The 27,145-nt window shown below is 34.8% G+C and overlaps 1 protein-coding gene across 1 annotated transcript in view; it reads right to left on the bottom strand.

The window, feature by feature from the left end:
• Window positions 1-1,653: 1,653 nt before the first annotated feature.
• Window positions 1,654-27,145, bottom strand: part of CNTN5 (contactin 5) — an 853,760-nt gene continuing 828,268 nt past the window's right edge. Inside the window, exons 19-22 of the mRNA XM_051986848.1 lie at window positions 23,530-23,716; window positions 22,986-23,098; window positions 9,187-9,355; window positions 1,654-4,655 (exon numbers count right to left, since the gene is read on the bottom strand). Of these exons, the coding sequence (XP_051842808.1) occupies window positions 4,552-4,655; window positions 9,187-9,355; window positions 22,986-23,098; window positions 23,530-23,716 (573 nt within the window). The 3' untranslated portion in view covers window positions 1,654-4,551. The remainder of the gene's footprint in view (window positions 4,656-9,186; window positions 9,356-22,985; window positions 23,099-23,529; window positions 23,717-27,145) is intronic.

Genomic DNA, 27,145 nt, shown 5'->3' with positions numbered 1-27,145 from the left:
ATTTCCAATTTTCCCAACAATTTTTGTCAAATAGTGAGTTCTTATTCCAGAAGTTGGGATCTTTGGGTTTATCAAATATTAGTTTAGAATAGTTATTGATTATTATGTCTTGTGAATCTCACCTATTCTACTGATTGACTACTTTATTTCTTAGCCAGTTTTGATGACCAATGCTTTATAAATATAGCTTTAGGTCTGGTAAGATGTTTACTTCTTTACTTCAAAATCCACAATTTTATCAGTGTGGGAATATCTGCTAATGCAAATCATATACTCTTTGAACCTCTGTAAATAATCTTTGTGAATTGTTAGGACCAAAAAAAGGTCAGCACCAGGCATCCAACTTTCCAATGATAGGTTTCTTCACAAGACAATTGACTGGTTATTCTTTAATAACAGATATATCAGGCTTAAAGGCTCACTAGAGTAAGTCTTCCTCTGTTATAGACTTGGTGAATCCCAGATCATCTCTTCTCTGTGGTAAGACATTGAAATAGGACTTTTGTGGAATTCCTAGTGATCTAAAGAACATTAGTCACTCATCATGCTTGAAGCAGCCCTTGGTGGACTAATGTGTTCTAATGAACACTATAGCCACACATGTGCATATATTTCAAGTTGCAAGAGACAGCAATTTAGATGTGGCTTAGACTAGATCATGTCTAATATTCCTTCCAATTGGAAAAATTTGTGATTTGGGATATTAAAAATCATTCAGTCCTATCTGTTCATTTTATAATTAAGGAAACTGAGTCTTAGAGAGGTAAAGGGACTTGCCAAGATTATATACATAGTAAAATGTAGAGTCAAAATCTGAACTTAGATTCTCTGACTTCAGAGACAGTGCTTCTTCATTATGTTTTAATGAAGTCAATAAAACTTGAGTATGAATCTTAACTCAGACACTACCTGTGTGCCCATAGACTTCATATCTCTCAGTCTCAGTTTCCTCCGCTGTAAATGGGGATAAAAATAACAACTACTACCTCAAAGAGTTATTGTGAAAATCAAATGAGATAATACATATAAAGTTCTTTGAAAATCTTAAAGAGCTATATAAATATTAGTTATTGCTTACATCTATTTTTTATGAGATGAGAGGAAAGCAGAGCTACAGGAAAGAGAAAAGAATAAGCATTTATAGAGCACATACTATGAGACAGGAATTAAGCTAAATGCTTTACAAATATTTTCTAATTTGATTCTCATAACAATTCTGGCAGGTAAGTACTATACTACCCCCCATTTTACAATTGAGGAAATTGAAACAAACAGAATTTAAGTTACTTGTTCAGCATCACATCACAAAGCCAGTTTTGAATTCAGGCCTTCATGATTATGGGCCCAGTGCTCTATTCTCTATGCTGACCAGCTATATCATTTTGATGTTGATTCTTCTTGACATTTATTGTGTTGCTTGATTTGGTTTTTCTGATCTGATTCAAATATGGGAATTGAAGCAACATGATAGAACTAAATATACCCCAAGGAGTTAAAAGTGATAATGATTTGAAGATTCTTATATATGCCAGGGCCTCTCCAACACTAGCATTTTCTTTGTGAAAATGTCACTAAAAATGTATTTATCACCTATGTATGCTGTAGCCTATAGGAAAAATATAATACTTTTAAGATAGCTGACAGGAGAGAAGATAAAAGTCAATAAAAAGAGAATTATTTATTAAAAAGATCTAATGTTACAAGAACAGTACACAGAACTATAATTTGACTGTGCCTTCCACATAGTATATACCATTATATATAGTATATATATTTATATACAGATTGTATACAATATATTTAACAGATTGAAATGGGGCTCTATAGTACCTTCATTTTGGTATGCAAACACTTGCTTTCACAGAGTTTCAGTTGATTATAAGTAGTTTCTCAATAGCTCATGTGACATTATACAAAAATACAGTCTCTTTTAATGACTTAAGACTGCACTATTACAATCTCATCCCAGGAAAAAGCTCAATATTGAAGCTGGAAAATAATGTAGGGAGATAAGGACCATTGTCCTATTGTCTACAAAGTAACAAATGTAATACATAAGTCCATAAACATTTAAAACATGTTTTATTCATAGGTTCTAAATGCAAAATACATATTCTGTTCATGTTGAATAAAAACATCTAATCACTGCTCCCTGCAAGAATAGGACATTATCAGAAACTTAATTCCATGTGTAAATACTATCTATCGCATATGCCCCCTATATTAGATTAATGGATATGAAATTCAACTTGAATTTTGTGAGTATGATGTTTTATTAGAATGTTCACTGGTAACACCTTGACCATGGGTGTTTTTGATTGGCCAAGACTGGCAAAGTGTTCTATGGGAAATAAAGAAAAAGAGTTCAATTCAGCTGACATTAAGGTAAAGGCTATTTATTATTGCCCCATTTTTAAATCAGTATGTTCTTGTCATGTGCATGGTGTGTGTGTATGTGTTTTTTAAACATAATTTGCTCTGGCAAGCTACCTCATATTGTGGAAAAGTGCCTCAGCCAGTCAAGAAGTGACAATATTTTCATTTGTTTCATCAAGCAATAGCACTGAAACAGATTGTGATTACATGCATCTCTCTTTTTTTCTCTTTTCCACCTTAGAAGAGCATGAACCTTTCCAGGAGGAAGTCTCCAAGGAAGAGTTTTTATGCTCTGATGACAAAGATCCTCAAAATAAAGTCCACCATCTGTCTTTGATCCACAACAATCTGGTGATTAACATGTATATTTTTAAAAATTGCTTGATTGGGATTGGCTTAAAAACAGCCTGTAAAAACCAAACCAAACCAAACCAAAAATACAACAATGAGTACCTGACACAAAGAAGTTAGGCTGTTTTTTGTTTTATTTTCTGGAAGAAAAATGTACAGGAGTGTTGAGAACACAAGTTCTTTTCCTGTTTCTCTCCCCTTCTCCTTTTTTGATTCCTTATTGATTTCATATCTGGTGCTGCTTAGTAAAGATCAAGCCCTTTTCTGCTTCCTTGTTGTTCATTTAAAGATGTAAAATAAATGGATATGTTAATAGTAGGCAAAAATATCATCTTGGGGCCTTAATTCCCAATCAGCTATGAAACAATAGCTGGTCCAGGCCTTCTCTGGCACATTTATTGAGACTCACTTTCTTTTCTTACTACTTTTTGGAAGTAATCTTGAATCAAGAGAGTCTCCAAAGTGGGACCAATCTACCATACTCCATAACCAAAGAAAATATTTCCATCGAGTATTCTTCTATGGTTTGAATGAGATGACTGTTGAGGTCCCTTCTAAATCTCAAATTCTATGATATCCTACTGTTGCTATCCTCTTCATTACTCAAAGAATAAAAATATATAGTTGACTGATGTTGAATTTCCTATTGATGACAGTGGTCAGTGTTTGAAAAAAAAAAGTGGGTGAGCTCTAATAAACAACCCAAGAAATCTTTCTACTTTGAATCATTGGCAGGCCTTGGCAAGTGCTATGTGGAGCACAGGTATGTCCAAAAATATTCTACATAAAGTTGGTATATTCAAATTATTTTCTTCCATATAAAACATATATGCATCTATATTTTCATGATAAATTTTAGTTGTTTAGAGGAGGATTGTCATGAAAAAAAAATAAACAAAAAAAGCAGGTAGTTAGATGGAAAAAGAAAAGGTTATGCTGTATTCATGTAATTTTTTTTGAAGTTAGAATATATAGTACATATCAGTGTCCATACTTGTTAGCATGTGCATTTTCTGTGAAATTAAACTATATTTTTTGCTATTAAAAATAAACTTTGACTTCATTTTCAGTTAAATAATACAGTACTTGATGAAAGACAATAGCACTTAAAACAATCCCTTCTTAGTCTCCCTTTAGTTTACCTTGTGCTAATGTCAAGGCCCAACTCTGCTCTAATAACTTGCTCAGGGAATGCTTGCAGAACATCAGATTGACAAATTTGACTATTTCAATATGCAATCATATACTTTTCCAGAAAATATTTCCTATACTTATCCTGTAATGGGCAACATAACTGAACTATTTTTCTTCTCTCCCACTGGTTTGTTGATTGCAAAAGTCAGCCTTAGGGAAAATGAGAAACACTAGATTCAGAGTCTTTATTACTCACCTTCACTTTTTTCCTGTTTTTTTTTTCTTTTTTGTTTTTTTTTTTTTTGAAACAGATGTACTAGACACCACTGCTTTAACAAACAAATGGCACATACTTAGGGTCATTGGTTACAAAATCAAATTCAAACCTATTAAAAAAGTAAAGAATACATTTGACAGAAATTACTTTTGCTTACAAAAGTTCATTACATACAATCTGCATATTTTTATTGGGCCAAGAACTGTCCTCCCCTATTTGAGGACATTTACAAAAACCGAAGAGAAAACCTGATGATTAAGTAACATTTCCCCCCCAACACTCCTCTAAGTGCACCATGGGTAGTTCTAGGATTTTTAAGTTTAGCTCAGGGTTCCAACTTCTCCACTTACATAAAACTCCATCTACAGATGTAATCAAGCTAAAGTAAAACAAAAACATTAAGTCTTCAATCTTCACCATGAGGTTGAAGGGACTATCAATGCCAAGAGGATTGTTATTGATGATGAAGAAGTTGAGAAGGTGTGGAGAGAAGATTGAGCACTTGTGATTTTTCCACCTGTAGAAACAAAGAGCCATCAATAGAATAGGTTATGGCTACTCTATGAAGAGTAAAGGATGTTTAATTCAATAAACAGTGAAACTCCAGCTCCGATAACTTTTGTGGTGGGAAACTCTCTGTCAGCCAGAGCACGCACTACATGCCAGGGCTGAAAAATAGAAAGAAAAGAAAAACAGTTCCTTCTCTCAAAGAGCTTATATTTTAATGCATTCAAAATCTATGTGAGTAGAAAAAAGATAAAGACAAAACTATACCTGGGAAGGAATACTTGACAAAGAATGTATCAGTGATCGCTTGATCACTCAATTTATTTAAAAAAAAAAAAAAAAAAAAGCCAAAAACCTCAAATAATTTGGAAATATCAATTCAGTTACAATAACAAGTATTTATTAACCATGTGTTAATGTGCAATATACTAGGAATAAAAAGATAAAAGAATAATCCCAGCCTGTGTTAAAGAGTTTACAATCTACTCAAGCCTACAACATGTACACAGAGAAGCAAATATAGGATAGCATGAACAGAGAGAGAGTGCTCATGAGTCATTATTAGGTAGAAATCAGGAAAAACTTCCCATAGCTGGTACCTGAGCTCAGTCTTGAAGAAAGAAGCTAAGCATTCTAAGAGGTGAAAGCTAGGAGGGAAGGCATTCCAGGCTTGGGAGACAGCCTGTTCAAAGGAGCAAAGAAGGATTAGTATAATTTTAAGTTTTGGGGCTCTCATTTTAAAAAAAATCCTAAATGATTTATATGATTACACAAGTATTACCTATATCAGATTGTTTACCTTCTCAAAGAAATGGGGAAAGGGTAGGGGGAAGGATAAAATTTGGAATTCACAACTAAAAAAAACAACAATGAAACAAATGTTAAAAATTGTTTTTATATATGTAATTGGGCAAATATTATTGAAAAAATCTTAACTTTTAAAAATGTAATTATGATATTTCAGTGTTCAGGAGTTAAAACAAAAAAGGGTTATCAAAACAATCAGATAATTTAGTGAATTAAGTCAAGCAATCAGTTTGATAGGTGGACAATTATATAGATGCTTACAGAAATAGAATTTTCCAGAGCAATCACTTTAAATACTGGGTCTCTAGGTCAAATTTTGCAAAAGGAAATCTACTCCTCTGGAAAAGTAATTTTTTTTTTTAACTCCATGAGGCTATGCTATGAGTTGAACTGAGTAATTAATTAAAAATATTTGAATTGTTACCTCAAAGAGACATGACCCCTCTCTCACTCCGTTCCATTATGAGTCCCTAAATTCAGAGATGTTTTTCAATCCACATATCTTCTGGAGCATTCACTGGTCCTAGTTAAAACCAGCCTAAACTCTCAGATATAATTTACAGACTCTTTTAACAACAGATAAGCTATCAAGTCAACTAAAGTTTATAGGATTTGATTAAGGCTTTAATTGTACTCACATCATTTTGATTTATTTTTAGATGCAATCCTTCTTTTTATTTAACTTGAACAAGAAACAGGAAATCTGGGAAGCATCTTTTATTTGGAATATCATTAATCAAAATAGCAATGTTATATTTATTTCAATTGGTGCAAAGATAGTAATGTCGTGAAGAGTTTGGCTAACAGTGTGTGAAAAGAAAATCAAAAAAGCAAAGTCTCATAGAAATATTTTTTTCTTTTTTCACAAGCTTAACAAATGAGAAATATGAAATAGTTACCCCTATATTTGGCACTGGTGAGGCCTTTAGTAGATCATTTCATGTGATAGTTTAAAAAATATTTCTCATGATCTCTCTGAATTTCAAGAAGTTAGTATGCTTAAATAAAAACACATATATTATACATATATGTTTATACATAATCCTATATAGACATACAGATATATGTATATACATATACATGCATCATATTTATACACACTAATTTACATAGATATGTGTATATATGCATAATATAAATGTATGTATATATGCACTTGTCTATATATAGCTATGTATACAATAACCCTTCCTTTCTCTATTTATGTGTATGTGAAAAGACAGAAAATAGAGAATAAATAGAATTAAAGATCCAGTGTCTAGATTAAGTTTCTACTATCTGAAAGACTTTTAGAGGCAATGTTACATGGTAGATTAAAAATAAAAAATAAAACTGCCTGGGAAATTAAAAAGATCCAGTTTCAAGTCACATTTCTGACATAGATAGCTTGTGTGACCCTAAGCAAATCAACTGACCTCTGAGGAGCCAAGTAACTCTCTCTGATTGTAAGCTGCAGAGAATGCATATATGTACCTTTGTAGGGGCTATTTGTCATTGTGGCTTCCCAGCAATGATGAGATAAATCTAGTCCAAACAAACAAACCCCAAACCATTCAAACTGTTCTATTAAGCATAAAGAATACTAAGACAGAATGAAAAATCACTTTAGGAACACCTAAGTAAATACAACATAAGTTGCTGAGCAAGGAAGCACTACAACCTAGAAGAATTAGAATAGGCTTTGCATGAAAGGGGGAACCTGAGATGAATCTTGGGGAAAGATAAGAATGCTAAGTAGCAGAGGTAAGGTGAAAGCACATTTTAGGCATGGTGGACAGCCTATGCAAAGGTATTTAGGTGAGAAAGGTAATGTCATGTAGCAGGAAGAGTATTTAGGCTGATTTGGTTGGAACTGAGAGTATCTGAAGTGGGAAAAAGTGAAATAAGCATGGTAAGGAAGACCAATCAGACTGTGAAGGGCTGAAAAAGATGATCAGAACACTTGGTATTTTATTTTAGTGGCAATAGGGAGCCATTGATGCTTTCCAGGAAATCTGGGTTCTAGTTTTGGCTCTGCCACTAACTGTCTTGTCAAATCACTTAACATCTGTTAAATGAGGTAATTATACTATCCCATCTCTATGCTCCCATCCAACTCTAAAATTTCATGCTTCTAGCTGATCTAAGATATTATGGGAGTCAATATTTTTGAAGAAAAATTGGAAAGATTCCAGAACAGAAAAGTGCATATAAAACTTCTTTCTTATAACAGAGGAAAATTTAAATTATTCATCCTACAGAGTGATGCAGTAGAATACTCAATTTGTTAAGAGGGTATGGCTCAAAGAGTGTTTGGGGCATGCTGATGGCCAAAGCTAAAATACTCAAATTAATTGGGGTGCACAAGAACAGAACTTGATACCTTTTAAACTATGAGAAAAATATAAACTATGGGACTTTTTAAAAATATTCCCTTAAAATTTCAGAACTGCAGAATCTAGAAGTAGAAAAGGTATTAAAAGTGCCAGGCCCATTTAATACAGGTTTTCCTTGAAACATTCCTGTGAGAGATGCTTGAACACTTCTGGCATTGATGAACTCACTTTCCTATAAGGTATCTCCAAACAGCCTGGAACTAAATTAAAAGAATGCCTCCGACATCTACTAGTTGGATGACACTGGGAAAGTCACTTATCACACTGTCTCTCTTTTTCATTTGTAAAATGAGAGGATTGGATCTGATGATCTCTAAAGACCTTTTCAGCTTTAAAATTGATCTATAGTCTTGTTTTTTAATAGCTATAAAATCTGGAAGTAGATTCTTAGGAAATTTGGTTTACCATTTTAAATTCCTTCACAATCTGAATCCCACCTACCTCTTTGACCTTAGTTGATATTATTCTCATTTACCAAGCAACTCTCCCTTCCATGACCTAACCATGCTATTCACTGTACATGCTAAAGAATAGAAGATAGAAGGCACTTAATAAATGCTAGCTGACTGACACAACATTCTATTTCTAGTCTCCATGTTTTCTTTTGTTTTGTGTTCCTTTTGTTTTGTATTTTCATCTCCATCTCTGAAATGCATAGCATTCTTATTTTGAATCCTTAGAATCCCTAGTTTTCTGAAAAGCATAAAGATTAGGTGCTGCCTTTTATCCTACCTTGCAGTTAATTTTCTGTCCCTTTGCAATTAAACTTGAATTACTTTGTATATACTTTATGCTCACCTATCTGTGTTACATATTGTAATCCCCCTCCTTACCGCCTCTTCCCAATCCAACCTCTCTATCCTAGAATGTCAGCCACTTGAAGGTAAGAAGTGTTTGGTTCTTATTTTTCTATCCTCAGTATCTATTAGAGTGCTTTGAATTAAATTTATATGGAGCATAGTAAGTGATTAATAATAGTTGTTGAATTAAACTAAAGGATATTAAGTCAACATTGTATTTTCAGTCATTTCTATACATTGGTTCTAGTTAATTCCCTCTGGAACTATACCAAATAGCTCTAATTACTCTTAGACATGACAGCCCTTCAACTATTTAGAGGCAACTATATTTCCTTTAATCTATTTTCCAGGCTAAACATCGCCCGTTTTATATTAATAGTATTATTGGCAGCTATATCCAGGAGCAAATACCCAAGCTGACCCTAACAAGGTTTGCATGGATCTAAATAAAAAAGTGGACACATAAACAACTTACTTGAGAATGCATTAGCTTAGAAAGATGAATAATAGATTGTGTTCTGGGAGTTAGCTTACTTGAACTGACCATAATAGTGCTTACCTGAATAGGACGGTACTCTGATTTGGGAGCTAGCTGTTCCATCACCTCCTTCACTGAATGCTCGAACTTCAATAATATAAACCCCAACATCAGGAAGAAGGACCACTGCTTGAGTTTTCTCCGTTTCAATGACCTGACTGTTGCTGTGGCCTTCTTGCCTATAAAAAACCTGTAAATAAAACCATAGGTTTCAATATCTAGAGGCACTGAGGCGGTTCAATGGAAAGAGTGTAGAATTTGGAATCAGGGGAGTTCTGAGTTCACATCCTGCCTCAAAAACACTCTTTGTATGACTGTGCAAAGCCTTTAACCTTTCTCAGCCTTAGTTTCCTTATCTGTAAAATGAAGTGACTATTTATTATGGTTCTAAATCTTTTCCAGATCTAAATCTATTAGCATTAAGCACTTCAGTGAATTGCTAGGTACTGGATATTCAAAAACAAAAATAAAACAATCAAGGCAAAAGATAGCCCTGATCTCAGTAAAGTCACAGTCTAATGGAGAGAAATCATGCAAACAACTATATATAAACAAGTTAAAGAAAGGAAGATTTGAGCATTAAGGATAATCAGAAAAGGCTTCTAGCAGGTGTGATTTTAGCAGGGACTTGAAGGAAGCCAGGGGAGCCAGGAGATGGAGATGAGGAAGGGGGAGTGCCAGACACAGGGGCAGCCAATGAAAATATATGGACAGATGAACTTCTAGGACCAGCAAGGAGTGCAGCATCACTGGATCATAGAGTAAGTTGTGTGTGTGTGTGTGTGTGTGTGTGTGTGTGTGTGTGTATGTGTGTGTGTGTGTGTAGTGTGAGGGGGAGAAGGTACAAGAAGACTGAAAATGTAGGTGGGGATCTAGTTATGAAGAATTTTGATTATTAGGGACTTAAATCATGGGAGGGGGTACAGAGAAGATGAAATGTACATATATATGTATATGTGTATATATATATATGTGTGTGTGTGTGTGTGTGTGTGTGTGTGTGTGTGTGTGTGTATACAGAGAGAGAGAGAGAGATAAAATGTATACGATGTAATTTAGGTAGAAAGGGGAGAACAATAAGAAATAGAAGAATCCAGAAGTATAGTCAATCGCACTAGAGCTAAGTGTTAAAGAAAATAAGGCGCCCCCAGAATCTGAGGTGCACATTGAGGAAAGTTTGTTCAAAAAATGTCTGACAATTTATGTGATAGCTTGGGGCTCGGTGAGTTATTCTGAGAAGTATGGTCTAACATACTAGAATGACTAGCAAAATTTATAAGACAAGATTTGATTTGATTTTGCCGATTTTTAAAGGGTTTATTTTTGAGCAAAATGAAACCATTTTTCTTTGGAATCTCTCTTCTTCCCCTTTCCTCCCCCTTTCCTCTCTTCAATCTCCTCACATACAATCCCCCACTTTAGTTATCAAAAAATACTGAAGAAAATCATATTTCTTACTTTTTCCCCCTGGAGCTCAGATTGTACCTAGATCAGTGGAGAACTTCACAGTTTTTCCGCTAGGAGTCAACAAAATTGTCTATCCCCCTCTAACTGTCACTATCTTCCTCCCTCCTCCCACTCTTAACACTTAGAAAAGTTTTAGTTGGTTTGAGTAGCCCTTCTTTCAGAAGCAATTTGCTGTTGATTATAGACAACAAATACTGAAAGCAGACAATTAGTCTATTCCCTCTCTCCAGACCATTCTTTTCTCACAAAAGCAATGTGACTTAAGTTTTTATCTGAGCAATAGTAAGAGGTTACATCAAAAGCTTGAAGGGGAAAAAGGCTTCTTACTGCGGAAGTGTTCCTCCACAACAAACAGCAATTTTTATTATGGAAAGCTTTTCTTTCTATCCTATCCCAACTTAGGAAAAAAAATATACATCTATATATATTTTAGAAACTGAAATGCATTAGGCCTGCCTGTTGCTAGGGAGAACAATGAACTCAGTGGAGGTGGGTTTATCAAGTGAAGGGACTTGAGGAAGGCACTGGGAGAGAGGGGTTGGAAGCAGCCACATAGAGTCTGTGTGAAAAGCAACTGAAGGAGGAAAATTGAGATAAATTTTTATCTAGCTCAATTCCCTATTACTTACCCAGCACTTGATTGCTGCTGCCTGAACCCTCGATCATAAATTTCTCTAATTCCTTCTAAAACTTTGCTGTAATTACTGGTCCTAATCCTAGTTTGATTTCAGATATCCCCTCTCATCTGTGGCCCTCAATTGGAATGAGAGCTGGAAGGGACTAGGAGCTAAGAATCCAATCAGTTCATTTGAAAGATGAGGAAACTAAGGCCCTGAAAGGTCATACAAGTAGTCAGCATCAGAGGCAGAATTTGATCCAGAGCCAGTGTTTTTTCCCATTCACCAATTTGCTTTTCTTCTGGTCTTCCTGGATCTTTAATGCAAAATTACCCACCTCCCCCAAATTATTATAAACTTAAGATTAAGCAATAAAACAATTATGTTTTACTTACATTTCAGTAAAGTAATTTCTAAGGGGAAGGTATTTTGTGTAGTAGACAAAGTGGAAATGTAGTGGCAGTGGGGGACAGGCCTTATCCAGATAATAATGCCTTGTACACAGCAAATACTTTATAGATATTTACTGTAATTGATTTGATTATTTCCACAATACCAGCAAGAGAGTAAGACTTTTCAGATATGCTGAAAATATCCATGAATTATTTTCATTTAATCATTTTTCTATTTTTGTACTAGTTTGACCTTTGCTGTAATACATTGGTGGTCTGATCAGAAACAATTGATTTAGGACATCCACAAGAAGTATTTTTCTATCACTTAAAATAAATTTTGTGTGGGCGTGTTTGTGTGTGTATGATAGTGTTCAGAACCTTTTGATTATTTTCTTGAAGAAAGCATTCATAATATGTAGGCTTGAGGCTTCTGTATAATCTATAAGTCTTTAGTGTACAAGTCTTACTCTTGAATTGTATTTTTAAAAAATGTAGATGTCATGAGTCTACTAACCTATAGACACAGAAAGATACTATAGTTTGAATTGTTTTTGTGGCACCCCATTCTTAAAAACTATAGCCCATGAGATTTCACAGATGTATTTACCTTTCTCTATAGAACTCAGTTAACTTACAGTACAGTGATTTACTGGATTGGCATAATAAAAATTACATTCTCTAACTGTCCCATAAACCTAGGGCACTCTTTTCAATACCTAGTGCATACACACCATCAGCAAGAAGAGTTAGCAATTATAGAGATGATGCATGAGGGTCCTACATGCGGGGAGGACATGGAAATAGCTTATATCTTTAATGCTGCAGGACCTTTGATATTTTCTCATGATGTTCTCATATTATTCCTTGCAAAATATAGCTTTTCTCTTGCATGCATCACTCTGATGTATTCCCTTGGCCTGCTCTTTGCCCTTTAGATTGTGGGCTCCTTGAGGGTAGAAAATATCATTTGCTTTTCTTTGTATCCTTAGTGCTTAGCATAATAAATGGCAGAAGGTATTTAATAGGTAGTAGGTATTTAATAAATACTTATTAACTGACCTTTTGCTGTGTGCGGAATAATTCATAGATTGAGTGGGTAGATGGTTCCATTGTTTGTCCATAGTCTTCACTAGGTCCACTTTAGACTTAATTGAAATTTTGACCCACAGTAATATTATGCTTATTTGAAGAGCTGGAACTCTTAATCTAGAATGAGTAGAATTAGTCTAGAACAAAAACTAGCTACTGAAGTTCTCCTCCTTTGGAGTCTTAGCTTTGAGCCTTACTATCTATTGATCAGCAAGGTCTAGCCCTACTTCTGCTCAAGGAACCAAATTCTTTCTTTTCCAGCTTTGTATATCAAGTAGGACCCTGTGTAGTAACTGTGTGGACTGTCTTCTATAACTAAAGAGAGGGAATGATCAGGAAATCATCTTTTTCTAAAAAATTCAGTGACTAGAACATTTTCCTTCTCTATTGGAATACTTACTTCTGAGATCATGAAGTAACATAAATTTTTTTCAAATTTTCTCCTATCATATACACACAGAATTGGAATTTAGTAACTAGTGTTACTTAATTCCTCATTCAGTGCATGTGAGCATGTCTCCTATGACTATATGATTCTCCTGTTAAGATTCTATTGTCATTTTTGTATAGCACCACTGTAATGTTTTAACCTAAATTTGGTAGATCTTCACTATCACTGATTTAGATTTTTTTTTAAATTGGAAATGTTGACATATCTTTTCTATTTTTTCTATTTGTTATTTGCTTTCAGTTTGATCTTTAACATTCTGAGTTAAAGACAGCCAAGAGGAGATGTCTCAGCTAGATGACATGGTGGATAAAGCATGGAATCAAGAGGATCTGAGTTCAAATTTGATCTCAGACAATTCTATTTATTGTGTGGCCCTGGGCAAGTCACTTAACCCCAATTGCCTCCTGCTTCTCCTCCCCTTCCTACCCTTGGAAAAAGACAACCAGGAGACATAGTAATGAGAATGCTGGACTTGGAGTCAGGAAGACATGAGTTCAGATGTATTTGTGTGACCTTGAGCAAATTATTTTACCTCTGTGTTTCTTTTTTCTCATCTGTAAAATAAGGAAATTGAATTCTATGGCTTCTCAGGTGCCTTCCTATCCTACATTTATGATCCTATGTTGATAAGGGTTAATTAGGTTTCATGCCAGACTTTCAGCAAATTTGTTTTTCCCTTCATTGATTCTCAATGTTTTTATGAGGCGATACTGTTCATAATCTTTCTCTATCCTTCATAAGATTTTGCAAATGAGTTTATCTTAGAAAACGAGTGTGTAATATTATATTTTAAAAATAGGCTTGATCCTACTGCTGGAATAAATTATTCATTTCATGAAGCTATATTAACTCTTTCAGCCCACAGGAGATGTTTTTAGTGCAATCTGAGAATCGTTCCACTGCATTGTCACCAAACCAGTATATATTTCTAAGAAAGTATTTTTGTCATACATCATATATAGAAAGATTTACCACTGGGCAAGGAAATGAATGGCAAAATATCTTTCAAGTTAAGGAATCTGTATGGGAATTAGCATGGTATAGTGGAAAGGACCTTTTACTTGAAATCAGAAGATCTAGGTTTGGGTCTTATCATCTTGAGCTCAGATAATTCAGTTGAACTCTCTGAGTTTTAATTTCCTTACCTATTAAATGGGAATAAGAATAGTTTGTATTAACCACCTCATAGGGTTGTTTTGATGATTAAATTTTATTACAATGCTTATACAACTTTATTCTCACAAGGCTGTTGAGAGGATTAAGAGGTAATTTTTGTAAAATGCTTTGAAAACCTTAAAGAGCTTTATGGATGTGAGTTTTTACATACCAGCAATTTATAATAATAATGTATTACACAAATTAAAAGCAGTGCAGAATACAGGGAAAATCCTTCTTTCACATAGATATCAAAGTGATTTTCCTAAAGTATAAATCTAACCATATAATTCTTCTAGCCAATAAATTCCAATGATTCCCTATTGCTCTAGGAACAAATATAAACTCTTCTGTTTACAGTAGCTTTTGAAACTTTTCCCAACCCAGTCCCAGTTTCCTATTCCAACCTTATTACATACATCACTCCACTTTAAATAATCTTTGATGTAGTCACACTGACCTTTTGACTGCTCCTTACTACTCTTCAAACATGATATTTCATAACCTATCTGTGTCTTTGCAAAGCTTGATCCCCAAGCCAATGAAGTACCTCTACCTAATCAATATCTTTACAAATTCCTTTGTTTTCTTTAAAACTCTGTTCACACAAGTTGTTGTTTGCTTGTATTCAGCCCCTTGGACTTTATCGATGAGATTTTCTTGATAAAGATATTGGAGTGCATTACCATTTTCTTCTGCTTTGTGTTCCCATTTTACTGAAGCGGGACTGAGGCAAATAGAAGTAATGTGACTGAGACCATATTTGGACTCAGTTCTTCTTGACTATAAGCCTGATGCTCTACCCACTATACTACCTAACTGCCCTGAAGCAACTACATGAAATCTTTTTGAATTCCTCAAAATCCTAGTTCCATTTCCAACAATATTTACCTTGTATTCCTTTTATATATATATACCTATATTATATTTATATAGAGTATATATGTTATGTAATATAGAATTCATGTCATATATATAATTCATATATTGTATAATTTATGTCATATAATATATAATTCATATATTACATGATACAGAATTAATGTTTTATATAAGAATGTAATTCATATATTAAATAATACATAACAATATAGAATATCATATATAAATATATGATATTCTATATTATGTATTATTTATCATATCATATATATCATATATAAATGTATTATATATATATATATATATTATATATATATATATATATATATATACACACACACATATGTTCTGCAAATATTTGTGTATATGTTATTTCTTCCAAAAGGAGTTCCTTGAAGGCAGGTCCTGTTTGAGTTTTGTCTCTGTCCATCACTTATAGAGTATCTGACATTTTATGACCTAACAATGTAGGCCTCCTTACAGTTCCTGAAACACAACACTTCTCATCTCAACTACTTTTGCACTGACTCTCCCTTACAACCAGAATGCTTTATCCCCTCACTTCTACCTCTTAGTTTCTCCAATTTCTTTCAAGGTATGGTTCAAATTCCATTGTCCACAGGAAACTTTTCCAGATTCCCTCAGCTCCCAATGTCTTTCTCCCTCATACTACCTTCTATTCACATCATATATATCTTATGTGTTAATTATTTACATTATATCATGTATTGAATACAAAACCTGGCAGGAATACTTAATAAATTCTTGTTAATTGAATTAGTAGGAACTTAATAAATGCTAATTGATTGAAGACAAACAAAATGTTGACTTTGGTTCAAAGCCTGATATTGAGTAATCTCCCTTGGGAAACCTTTCAGCCTCAGTTTCTTTATCTGTAAACTGAGGAAATGATACTTATAAAAGCTATCTCACTGAGTGGCTGTGAGGCTCGCAGAAGATAATTAATGTGTGTAGAATGTTCTGAGAAGTTTAAAGTACTATAGAATTATTATTATTGATTATTTTTTTACATCTTGAAATGGGACAGAACTTCCACTGTGTCATGACTTAAATAGGCTTTGTGTACAAGGTTATCACATAAAATTTATAATATTATTTCAATGGGGAAATTTGTTCTGAGTCACAATCAACTTACAAATAAACACATGGAACATATTCTGTTTTTAAACTGAGGACTATCTGTACACCCCACCCTTGTTGTCCTAAGAATATTCCTCCTATTAGCTCTTTGTTCTTCTTTTTTGTCTCTTAAATTTGAGCTTGCTTTGGCTCTAGGGAGAGAATCATCTCTCTAAGATCACATTAGACATACAAGGATTTTGTCCATTTAGATTCTTATTGGGAAGCAACAGAGTTAAACTCAGCTTCAATAAGACTATCCTAAACTATCCTAAACTATAGAAACATCTCCCCTCCTCCCCAAAGCATACAAGAAGCATTAGCAGTTCTTTTTTGCAGAAAGGGAGGAGCTGGCTAAAACTATGATCAGTGTCATAGGGTTTCTGATCTTCTGAACTGCAGCTGGGTAAGGAATTAGAATTTTGATGATCTACAATAAGAGGATGAGAAAGCACATTTGCAAGAATAAGACACTATGCAAATTTAAGCAGTGTTGGCATGGAAGTGACTGTTTCAGAGGATAGTGTAACTATGGTTCAATAAATTACAATTCTTCTGACAGAAAAATGCAGCCACCAATGCATAACTAATGCTGCTCCATGAAAACTACTGTGAAACCTCAGACTGAAGATAACTGTGGCTCAAACTGAAATTTTTGAAGACAAGGCAAGGACAGTAAAAAAAAAAAAAAACCCTAAAACCCCGTAACACATGAATACATGACATCATAAAGAGAAAGTGATGATATAAATCCTTTATAAATTTATTCAAAGAGAAGCAGAATTAAGAGTTAATGAGTTGGTAAGCTAGTAAGTGAGGAAGAAGAACTTTGGAATTAATAGTCACTCAAAAATGCCTTTGGACACAATGCTAATGTTTAACTTCTGTCCTGAAGAGAAGAAAATTATGGAAAAGATCATAGATTTAGAACTAGAAAAGAACTTAGAGATTATATGGCACAAAACATTCATTCTATCTATCTATTATCTATTTTTCTATATATCTAATTTTGAGATTGGATCTTCCTATCTTGCATAGAATAGAAATGCAATGACCATTTATAAGCTGACTGCATTACTGATTGGCTCTGAAATTTTTACCTATTTTGTTTTCAACTTGGACCAGTTCTAAGTTCCTTAGTTAGCCTGGTGGTTCCAAACTCCTGGAGGCTCACCATATTGGTAATGAACTTAGTATGGACACCTGATTGGTTTTAGCCCTTCTGCAGCTCAAAACTTCCATGCTTAAGTGATCACCAACCTCTTTCTCCTCCATAGTAGGAATTATAAGTGTTCACCACCATTTACCTCAACCCTCATTTAATAATGGAGCAAACTGAGGCTTGAATACATGAAACAACTTGCCCATGATTGTGCAGGTGGTATGTGGGCAGAACTGGATTTGAATATGATCCTATGACTGCATATAAAATGCTTTTCACACTGAAGATCAAATCAAGACCTGTTGAAAATAGCTATTGATAGAAGGCAGGCAAGGAAAGCCTTTGAAATCTGAACATAGACAAATTGACAGGTTTACATGACAGTTATCTTCAGGCACGAGGGGAATTTTTCTGATGGATTGTCTGGCTTGTTTTCAATTACAATAAAAATGGAGAAAAAAAGAAATGTAGCATTGCTCTTTTTGAAAGTATAATCTAAAAATGATTGTTACAATATTGTCACTTCAACACATTCAATTGAGCAAACATTTAGCAATCATCTACCATGGGCAAGCACTATTCTAGGCACTGGGAATATCTACAATGATGAAAATGACAGTTTCTGATTCAGCACTATTTTAGAGGGGCATTAAAAATGCATAGAAAATATAATACAAGGTTCATTGTAATAAGGGGTAAGGATCATAAATTATAGGAAGACTGCAGTGGTAAGAACACTGAATTTGGGAGTACTGAATTTGGGTCATGGGACTTGAGTTCAAATCCAAGCTCTTTCACTTGGTATCTATGTGTTCTTGGCTATTTAACATCTCTTGGACCTAGTTTCCTCATTTGAAAATGAAGGGCTTTGGACTGTCATTCAACCTCTAAATTCCATTGCAGATGTAGATCTATGATCCTCTAATTCCAAGTAAAAGGTAGAAGGGGAAAAAAAAGAACAAAAAACTAGAGGCTAAGTGTTCTTACTAAAAAACAAACAAACAAACAAGGAGAGAGAATGCTTTTAACTAGTCATATTAAGGAGGGTTTCATGGAAGAGGTAGCACATGAGTTTTCAAAGCAAGACACTGTGGGGATGAGGAGTGATTGTGTTCCAATTATGGAATGGAGGGCAGGACAGAATTGGGGAATAGAGAGCAGTTCAGTTTGGCTGGAGCATGAATGTATAAAGGGATATGGTATGTAATATGACTGAAAAGGTAAAGTTGGAACCAGACTGTGTAAACTTTTATAATCAGTAGAAAGAGATTATATTTTATCCTAAAGGTAACAAATAGGGAGATATTTAAAACAACACAGAATAATGAGAAAACTGATGTGTGTGTGTGTGTGTGTGTGTGTGTGTGTGTGTGTGTAAGAGAGAGAGAGAGACAGACAGATAGACAGACACAGACAGACAGAAAGATGGGTACATGGACAGAGAGGATGGAGAGACAAAGACACTCAGAAAGACAGAGAAACAGAAAGAAGAAAAGTATGGGAATACATGCACACATACAGAAAGAGCTAGAGAGAAGCTGACAGAGACAGAAAGAGACAGAGAGGTCAATATTACGGAAATGTGAGCATCGAGTTTATTTTTTTCTACCACCATTTCCTTGAAAGAATGGGAGATATGGGACTCTGGGAGGCATTTTCCAAAGGTACAGGAAAAAGACTAGAATGAATATTGACAGGAGAGTGGCTGAGCACTGTTCTCCTGGGAGGTATTCATAGGGATTAGTCCCAGATTCTGATGACCAGATTCTTTTTCTAACAAAGAAAATGTATGCCAGAAGAGGGTTACAGGGAGTGCGTTGTTATAGCAAGAAGCACAGTTCTTATAGAAGTCAGGAGGTATGCTCCTTCACTTAGACATAAGTCTGTGCAAAGATGAGAAGTTGGGGGTGGATGGTGGTGGTGGTGGTGGTGGTGGTGGTTGGTAGAGTGGTAAAGATTTTTTTTTTCTTTCTATATCCAGCGACTTTACTTCTGCTGAGAACCAGGTTCATTTTAGGATTCATGCCAAATAATACATCTTTCTAAAAAAGTATGTACCACTGCTAGAAAGTTAACTCCTGTAGGAATTCCAGAAATGATATGGCTATATTTATATGTCTATTTATATCAGTGTTGGTAAAGAATAAGAATCTGCATTTCCTTGTCAAAATTGGATAGAATGAGGACGTTCTCATGATCCTAAGTTTGGGGAATATATTCAAGAACAGGGTCCTCACCACTGTAAGCATTTATTTAGATGAAACATATAAGATCAGGTACTTTTATTTGATGCTTTTATTCTATCATCATGATCATTTATAAGCATGGCATTAATAAAATATGTAGTTGGTTCTAATTTGGGAAATGCAAAAAAGAGCAATAAGAGATAGGACTTAATATTAATTGACCTGAACAGTTTATAAATATGCACAGCAAATTGCCAAATGTGATTCAGTTTCTAAAAATGAAAGCTATTACATTTTGGGAAGAGCAATCTGAGACCATGTTCTACACACCATTTACATTCCTTATTGTTGCTACTTGTTGTCAGGAGCTGGGTGTGTATAGGAGCTCTTACTAATAAAAGTGGAATTTTTAATGAAGAGTGCAGGTGTCCAGGATATACATGAATTTAACTGAGAGAAAAGAAATACTGCCTTTTAGGAAATGTCCCTTTTAGGGAAATTAGATAGAACTTGCTTATCTTAATGAGATGTAGACTTCTCTCCCACGATTTTTTCTGGCTTCTTCTAGGAAGCAGATCTAATCCCTTTGTCTCTTAAGAGTTCTTTAGAAAAAATGTCTGTTTTTGCTTAATTTATTTTTACTCCATTGATTATGGGTGCCTATACAGGGGCCACTTTGTCCCTTCTTAATCCAGATAAGAATGCAGATTTTGGAATAAAAGTCTGTACTTCTTGTTTTAAGGTAAAATAGATTAGCTTGCATTTGAATTCTCTTAGTTTATGCTGTGAAATTAAAGCTTCTATTTCCTTTTATTCTTTCTTTTTCTTTTTTTCTCTTTCTTTTTTTATTAATTCAAAATTTGGTTTATTGCCTTTATACATCTTCCCAATCTTGGCCTAAAAGGAAACAAAAGTTTACTTCATTGTAGAGCAGCTCCATTTTTTGAATTTTTTCATTCTTCTCAGTCTCATCTAGAAATGAGAAGTCTTCATTACCTTACTTAAAGAGTGATCTGGTTTCTCTACTTATTACGTAAGATCCCCAGATTTCAGACCTAAACTTCTGACTTTGTGTATTCGGATCACAAATTCTTGAAACTTTATGCTTTATGCTTCATAACTCATACTCTTTGGTGAGAGAGGGAACTGATTGTCCTCACTCTTTCAATTGTACATATGATGTAATGACAACATTTTGACCAAATTGCTCCCTTCAATTTTATAACATATGCTTGTTTGAAGGGGATGTTTATGAATTGTTTTGTGGGGGTGAAGAAACCCATGGAGGAAGAAAGGATTGAATGTTGAAGCAGATGTGTTCTGAGGATATCTTATCTTCCTACCTTGAAGTGTAGATTCAGATTGGTGCTTTCAGATGATTAGAAATTTAAAACTGAAAGCCAGAAAGTCCAACCCACAGATAAGGAAATTTAGACTCTGGGAGATTAAAATATGATTTGCTCAAGATTATACAGGTGACAATATCTGAATTCAAACCCAAGTATTCTAACTTAAAATCAGATGCTTTGGAAGTGGAAACTTCCAAATTCATGTTGCCTCTCCATGCTGAGCTTAGGGAAAAATTCAAGTCAGTAAGTCAACAAATATTTATTAAATTTCTCCTTTGTGCCAGGAACTGTGCTATGTGCTAAGCATTCAAAGACAGGTAAAAGAGTCTGTTCTTTCCAGGATCTCACAGCCTAATGGAGGAGACAATATGCAAATAGCTCTGTATGAACAAATTAAAAATACAAAGGGAATGTCTCTTTATTGGAAATAAGCAACAGCTGGAAAGCAATAGAATTACTGCAGATCAAGAATACTTTCTGTGAAAGATGGGATTTTAGATGGAACTTAGAAGAAATGAAGGAAGCTAGGAAGTGAGAATTCGAAGAAATGAAGTAAGTTAAGAAGTAGAATAAAGGAAGCTGAACATCCCAATCAAATGGAGCCAGTGAAAATTCCCAGTGTTTGAAGAGTGAGTCTTCTTCAAAAAACGGAGGCAAGTGGGTGAGTGAGTGTGAGTGGTCAGGAGGAGTTTAAGGACTGAGAAGACCAGGAGTATATGTGGAATGGGAAGAGGGGCAGGTTATGAAAGGCTTCAAGGCCCAATGGAGGATTTTATATTTGATTCTGAAAGTAATAGAAAGCTTTTGGAATTTGTTGTTCCAATCTAATTATGAGACATGAAATATCTATATTGAATGAATATCTATATTGAAAACCATAAAGAGCTTCTTCAAAATTTAGTCTTTAAAATTTCAATCCTTAGATCTAAATCGTTGTATTATCCTCTGTGATAATTTAACACTGCCCAGTCTTTGTAGTAATGCTTCTGTCTAATTTAAAAAATTGTCAAAGAATTTTATGATGATGGCTTCACCAATACTTTTATAAATTCTATGACAAGCAATATTAAACTGATACTACAGTATTGACTTTTAAGGCATGATAATCTTTCTAATGGCCAAGCATTATTTGAAAAAGAATAATTTTTAAGGCTTTCTGCTTAGTTTTGTGCCTCTATCTCTCTGTGTTTTCTCTTCTCTCTTTGACTCTTTCAGTCTCTGTCTCTTTCTGTATATGTGTGTGTGTGTGTGTGTGTGTGTGTGTGTGTGTGTGTGTGTTTCTGTCTCCCTCTCTCTTTCTTCTCTCTCCACATACACATATGTATACATACACGCAGGGGAAGTTAGAAGATATTAGTTTGAAATATTTCAAAGTAAAATTTGTAAATGTTTTAATGTTTATAGATATCACACTGGCACTTGAGATGATCTGTGTATGAAGATGCTGCTACCAATAGAGTTAGTTTTGCATATGAAATGAAGAAGACAAGCCCAAGCCCAGCAGTCTTTTCCTCATGAACAGTCTACCAATTTTTGGGACACCTGTCACTGCTTTTAATTGGCTCTTTTGAAATTCACAAATGCAGTGACAATTTTGTGAAATAAAACCATCTCATGTCTGAGTGCCACATCCTGCCATTATTTGTTCATTGCTATGGCATCCTAGTAGCTGGTAATCATGTTTTCCTGGCCCTGAAGATTTTTTTTTCACTACCTCTTCTTCCTTCTAGGATGCTTTTGTTTCTTCTGATCCAACCACTTTATGTGATTTACTCAATGAAGTTGATTTGGACAGCACTGACTTCCCTGCTGGACATAGATAATTTGAAAAAGGACAAGAAAGAACAATAAGGTGGTCTACTTATGAAAACTAAGGTTGAGAAACATTTTGGGATGTAATCTAACAGAAGAATAGAGAAACACTAACCTTGTAACCCACTACTTCTGATTCATTTGCTAATGGTCTGACAGGTTCCCAACCAAGAGAAACCTGAGAGCCTTGCTGCTCCCACATAATGTTGCTTGGTGCTTGGCTAGGAGCTGAAAAATAAAAGAAAAAGTAAGTTGACAGGTTGCATTTAAATACATTTCTTTTTTGGTATTTCAATGCTTTGTTGAGCTTATGGTTGGCTGACATTATAGGCTTCTTTCCAGCTGGAGTTGGATAAGGTGCTTTTTTTGCTCCAGGAGTGTCATTTTAATAGCTACTCTGCTGAGCTTATGAACCTGAATCCTTTTATCTCCCTTCTGTGTCGAAACCGCTTAGCCTTGTTTCACAGGAAGATAACCTTTGTCTATTGTGAATACAAAATTTCCTGTTATTCTTTTGGAATTCAGATCTAAGCATTGAGGCAAGACTATGAATCAAAATGACCCTCCAACCCTATTAAGAATGTAGCACATGTGGAATCCAGAAATGCGGAAGATGTTTTCCCTTTTCCTGAAAAGCACAAGGAGCCCCGGTCACTTACGGGATTTTTTGGTAGCTGCTCGTACTTCACTGCTAGGTGGTCCATAGCCAGCACCATTGTATGCCCTCACTGTCAGATGATACAATGTATTTCCTTCTAATCCTGTCAGAATGATAGATGACTCATTTCCCCCAGTTTTGACTGTTTCAGCTGCTTCTTCTTGCTCCATATCTTTCCAGTAACCCACCTGTTGACAAATCATAATGAGACAGATTAATTTACAGCATTTTCTCTCTGCTTGGGAGGCCTTGTACCTTTCTAGGACATTGCTGAATATCTGTATATTGCAAAATATTTTCTGTCACTAAACACACACATACACACACACACATACACTGAGAAAAATCTTTGAAATCATAACCTTTGCTGTTCCTTTTCTAGCAGCATACCTCTCTCACACATGTGGAGAGCCATTATGTCAACTGAGTGCTGAGCAAATCAGTGCAATGTACTGCCCAGTAGCCTGCTGGCATGAGGTGGTGGGACCAGCTATGTGGAACAGCAAAGGATAAATGCTGACAGAAAATCAGAAGTACTTCAAAGAACCTCAAAGCAAGCTCACCTCTCTTAGGTCATTGGGACCATTTACCGTGCAAAGTCAAGAAACTTTGAATCAATCAGTGGGGAAGGGAGCAGAAGCAATGTTTCCTTTCTAGGCTCTGACTAAAGAACAATCCCCAAATCTGTGTCAGGATAATGAATAAGAGCTGACAGAATACCTTAAGATACCCTGTAGCGAGTTAGTCTTATAGAAATAGCATTGCTACCCTACAGAAAAAGGAAAGGATTTTACTTGGTAGTCTTCTGCAACATGTTTCTGTCAAGTGCAATTTGTCATAAGCACCTTGTTCTTTTCTTTACCCCAAAATCAAGATGACTTCTCTGGGGAACAAGTTCTTGATTGCTTGAAGTGCTTATACTAAATTTGCTCTTTTTGTGAAATCAAATTACTGGTCTCTAATGAACAAAGTCTTATCCTTGTTCAGACAAAAAAAAAAAAAAAAAAAAAGTTTACCTCAGAAGAGATTATTTTTCTAGCTGACCTGCCAAAGCATTGAACCTAAACCAATGCAAATGAGACAACCTAATTCATATGTGAATGACTCCCTAGACTAAATTGAGAGTTCTGACCCCTCTGTTGAACTAAGACCTGCTTTTCCCAGCTACCTGCTGTACAGTTTCATTTGGAAGACCCAAATAATAATTTACATTTCTTAAACTCTTTCAGGTGGGCAAAGACAATTCAAACTCAGCAGGTCTAAAGTCAAACTGTTGAGCTCTATTCTCCCAGCCCCCAACCTGCTTCTCTCTCTGATACAATTCTAACATGCTACTAACGCTGACTGAATCCTAGATTCAAGCCTTCTGAGTCACTTTGGATTCCTATCTTTTCTTCTTTTGCCCTGCTGTAGGGTGTGATGTCATAGAATAAGTTCAGGTGAAGATCAGGTTTCTAATCCTGACTCTGATATTTACTTTCTGTGTGATTTTTGCAAGCCATTTACCTTCTCTAACTCTGTAAAATTGGAATAATAATAATACCTCTTCTCCCTTTCTCCTAGAATTGTCATGAGGAAAATGATTTGTAAGTCTTAAAGAACATTATAAGAGTGACAAGATGGTGTTATCATTATCCCCTCCTTCTGATTTTGAATGATGATGTAGCAATTACAAAATCTTACTGATTTTATTTTTCCACTTACATACATCTCATATTTTTCATTCTCCAGCCAAAAATCTCAGTTAAGGTGTTTATTATTTCTGGATAATGTTTGGTCGGTTGTTGTCCTTCGTTCTCCAAGAGGACCAAAGAGACATCACTATATTAGAGCAGAGTTACAGTATGTCCAACTGTGGCTGATTAGACCAACATGAAATTGGAATGCTCTGCCACACATCACCTAATTTTTCCTTTTTTCATAATTTCATAGAGTGGCATATTAAATCCCCCCACAGCATTATGACATTTTGGTCAGGGATTATTTTATTTGTCTGTTTCTTCCACAATCACTAAAATGTTTTATACAGAGTAGGTATTAATAACTATTTGTTAAGTGCATGGATATGTCTCTGGTCCTATCACTATTTTGAATAGAAGGGGAATACTCTTAGGCAGGTACTCAAACAGCAAGCAAATTTGTTAAGGGCTTACTGTGTGCTAGGCACTACTCCAAATACTGGGAATATAAAGAAAAACCAGAAATAAAATACTCACTGCTCACAAGTAGCTTATATTTTAAAGTATGAGATAACATGCATATAAATAGGCACAAATAAGACACATAAAAAATCCCATATTAAGAGAATAATGTTCTACATTGAAGTTCTTTGTCTTCCAGGCAAATCATTTACTAGGAAAAACTTGGACCAAAAGTGAACTCAGAGGTAGTGGGCAATGTGAGAATTCACTTAGTCCAGGAACAATATTTTCTTTCTTCAGTGTCATGCTCTATTTCCTTATTTATTTATTTTTAAATAGGTCAGAGTATCTGGAAAATATTTAAATATTTGGCTAGAGCATGATTAAATATAATATTCAACTTTCTATATTTAGTTATGTAGAATTTTGCCTTCTGGTCTTTTAATATTGAACATTTAATATAGTGGTTAATCACTATAAATCTAAGCCTCTTAAGCTAAAAAAAAAAAAAAAAAAAGTTTTCTAATACATGAATTTCGTGGGATAAAAATCCAGATTATAGGAGAGGAAACCCAGGGGGAAAACTTTAGAATTTACAAATCATTTCTTTTGGCATTATGTTGTAATGAAATATGAAATTTCAGTATTAAATGATGAACAAACATTGATTTTTTTAAACAGAGAGCCACCTTTGGAATCCTCTATTTAAAGAAACAAATTTGACTAGAGATTTTAGGCTAGTCCCTAATCTCTCATTTCCCCAGGCAGTTCTCTTGAAATGTAAATTACAAGAGAGTTGTCTATTGTTAGAGAGTTTAAATGTATCAATGAAATAACAGAAATAAATGCTCTTCTCTCAGTCCTTCCCCACACTAAAGAAAAATATAAAGTCATTTCCATGGGGAGAGCACCGATAACTGAGAGGATCAGGATGAGCTGAAGGAAGTTAAGCCAATCCTTGAAGAAAAGTAATGATTTCCATGAGGACACTGGGGAGTAGATTTTAGGCAATAACCATAGTGTCTCCCCATCAAGTCTTCTATAACTGAAAAATTCCCAGTTCCTTCATCTATAAACTGAACTTCCTCTTAGAATGAGCTCTCTTTTAGATTGTTTCCTCTTTCTGTTCAAATATCTGCCTCATAGCCTTTTTGTTTTACAGATCCTTTTTACTCAGTCTGTTGGCATAGATGGGATAACATACACCTTGGAGACAACAACAATGGACATCTTTCCATGGTGTTCAGCTGCTTTCTATCTATCCATGTGTATTTTAGTTGCTGAGTCAACCTTGTTGGTCTGTACCTCTCTTTTGGTAGTTGGGGAGAAAGGATAATGTTTAGATTTCAGGTTTCACAAATGATCAAACCCTTCTTTCCCTCCATAAAACCCACCGTTTTGGTACATTAGATAAAACTATCTTCTCTTCTTCCCTAAAGAAAGGGCTTTACACTACTAATAATTTATATAAGTTTT

This window comes from Antechinus flavipes, chromosome 3 (genome assembly GCF_016432865.1).
Source record: "Antechinus flavipes isolate AdamAnt ecotype Samford, QLD, Australia chromosome 3, AdamAnt_v2, whole genome shotgun sequence".
NCBI classification, from domain to species: Eukaryota; Metazoa; Chordata; class Mammalia; order Dasyuromorphia; family Dasyuridae; genus Antechinus; species Antechinus flavipes.
The sequence above is the reverse complement of the archived record's forward strand: the minus strand, read 5'-3'. Positions and strand labels throughout refer to the sequence as shown.